General features: G+C 54.2%; 1 protein-coding gene across 1 annotated transcript; it reads left to right on the top strand.

Annotated features, from left to right (window-relative positions):
• The first annotated feature begins 651 nt into the window (after nt 1–651).
• On the top strand, nt 652–1,215 carry LOC136454510 (uncharacterized). Its single transcript, XM_066454906.1, has one exon. It carries the CDS (start codon nt 652–654, stop codon nt 1,213–1,215), a length of 564 nt encoding a protein of 187 aa, XP_066311003.1.
• Nucleotides 1,216–1,617: the final 402 nt, after the last annotated feature.

Below are 1,617 nucleotides of genomic sequence, written 5' to 3'. Positions count from 1 at the left end.
CCGCAAACCACCAAGGAACTCCTTAACATCACCACCAGCCATGCCTCGAGCGAAGAAGCGGTCATAGCTATCTTCGATCGCCTCAATGGCAAGGCGAGGTGGGACGAGGATGCTGGCGAAGGCTCCTCTAATTATTCCACCAAAAAGAAGAACAACAAGCAACGGCGCGAGGGCTCTCTCATGGCCGCTGCTGACCATAGGGGTGGTCGGAAGCCCGTAGAGGGCACTCTGAACCACTTCGAAAAACTACTCGAGGGGCCATGCCCAAACCATGCCTTCCCCATCAAGCATCTGTACAAGGACTACGCCCTCATGAAGTGGTTCTTGTCTAGAGGTTCCAACAAAGGGGAGCATGGGAAGGACCCCGACCCTACCATGGAAAACGCTGAGGGGAAGGATGGCACCTTTCCAACACTGGATGGCTGCCTCATGATATTTGGAGGATCAGAGGCCTATGACTCCAAGCGCCGCTAGAAGATCACGCGCCGCGAGGTCTATGCGACCAAACCGACCACACCTGCCTTCCTCCGTTGGTCAGAGTCCACTATAACCTTTGATCGGACAGACCACCCGGAGAGCATCCCGTAGCTAGGGAGATACCTGCTCGTGGTCGACCCAATCGTCGGCACGAAGTGGCTCACCAAAGTACTGATGGATGGAGGCAGCGGCCTCAACATCATGTACGCCGAGACGCTCGACACTATGGGTGTTGATCGAGCACGCATACGGCCAACTGGAGCGCCCTTTCATGGCATCATGCTTGGAAAGCAGGCCATGCCCCTTGGGCAGATTGATCTACCCATCACCTTTAGGGGTCCGTCCAACTATAGGATGAAGACCCTCATTTTCGAAGAGGTGGGGTTCCACAGAACTTACCACGCCATCCTAGGACGACCATGCTACGCGAAGTTCATGGCCATCCCCAACTACACCTACCTCAAGCTGAAGATGCCGAGCCCAGGTGGGGTCATCACCGTCAGCACCTCCTTTCAGTGCGCCTACGAGTGCGAAGTCGAGTGCTGCGATCACGCCATAGCGATCATAGCCTCCAGAGAACTCGTGGCCCTCCGGCAAGAGGTCGCTGAAGAAGCACCCGACCCCAAGTGGTCGACCGGGTCCTTTGAGCCAGTGGAGGGCTCCAAGGAGGTCCTCGTAGACCCCAAGAGCGCCGAGGGCAAAACGGTGCGCATTGGTACCACACTTTCCTCCAAATAGGAAAGCGTGCTCATCGGCTTCCTCCATGCCAACAGAGACATCTTTGCGTTGAAACTGTCGGACTTGTCCTGCATTCCAAGGGAAGTTGCCGAGCATGCCTTGAAGATCCGCCAAGGCTCCAAGCTAGTGAAACAACTCCTGCGTCGCTTCGATGAGGGGAAATATAGGACCATCAATGAGGAGATCACAAAGCTTTTTGTGGCCGAATTCATCAAGGAAGTGTATCACCTAGAGTGGTTAGCCAATCTCGTTCTTGTAAGAAATAAGAGTGGGAAATGGAGGATGTGTGTTGACTAAACAGGTCTCAACAAAGCATGCCCAAAGGATCTGTTTCCTTTGCCATGCATAGACCAAATAGTTGACTCTACCTTAGGGTGTGAAACCCTCTGCTTCCTTGATGTG

Source organism: Miscanthus floridulus, chromosome 5 (assembly GCF_019320115.1).
Source record: "Miscanthus floridulus cultivar M001 chromosome 5, ASM1932011v1, whole genome shotgun sequence".
Lineage (NCBI taxonomy): Eukaryota > Viridiplantae > Streptophyta > Magnoliopsida > Poales > Poaceae > Miscanthus > Miscanthus floridulus.
Note: the sequence above shows the minus strand (reverse complement) of the source record. Positions and strands in the feature narration are given on the sequence as shown.

Excerpts from the sequence above, each read along its gene's own strand:
- LOC136454510 (XM_066454906.1), top strand. The coding sequence starts at position 652 with ATGGATGGAGGCAGCGGCCTCAACATCATGTACGCCGAGACGCTCGAC.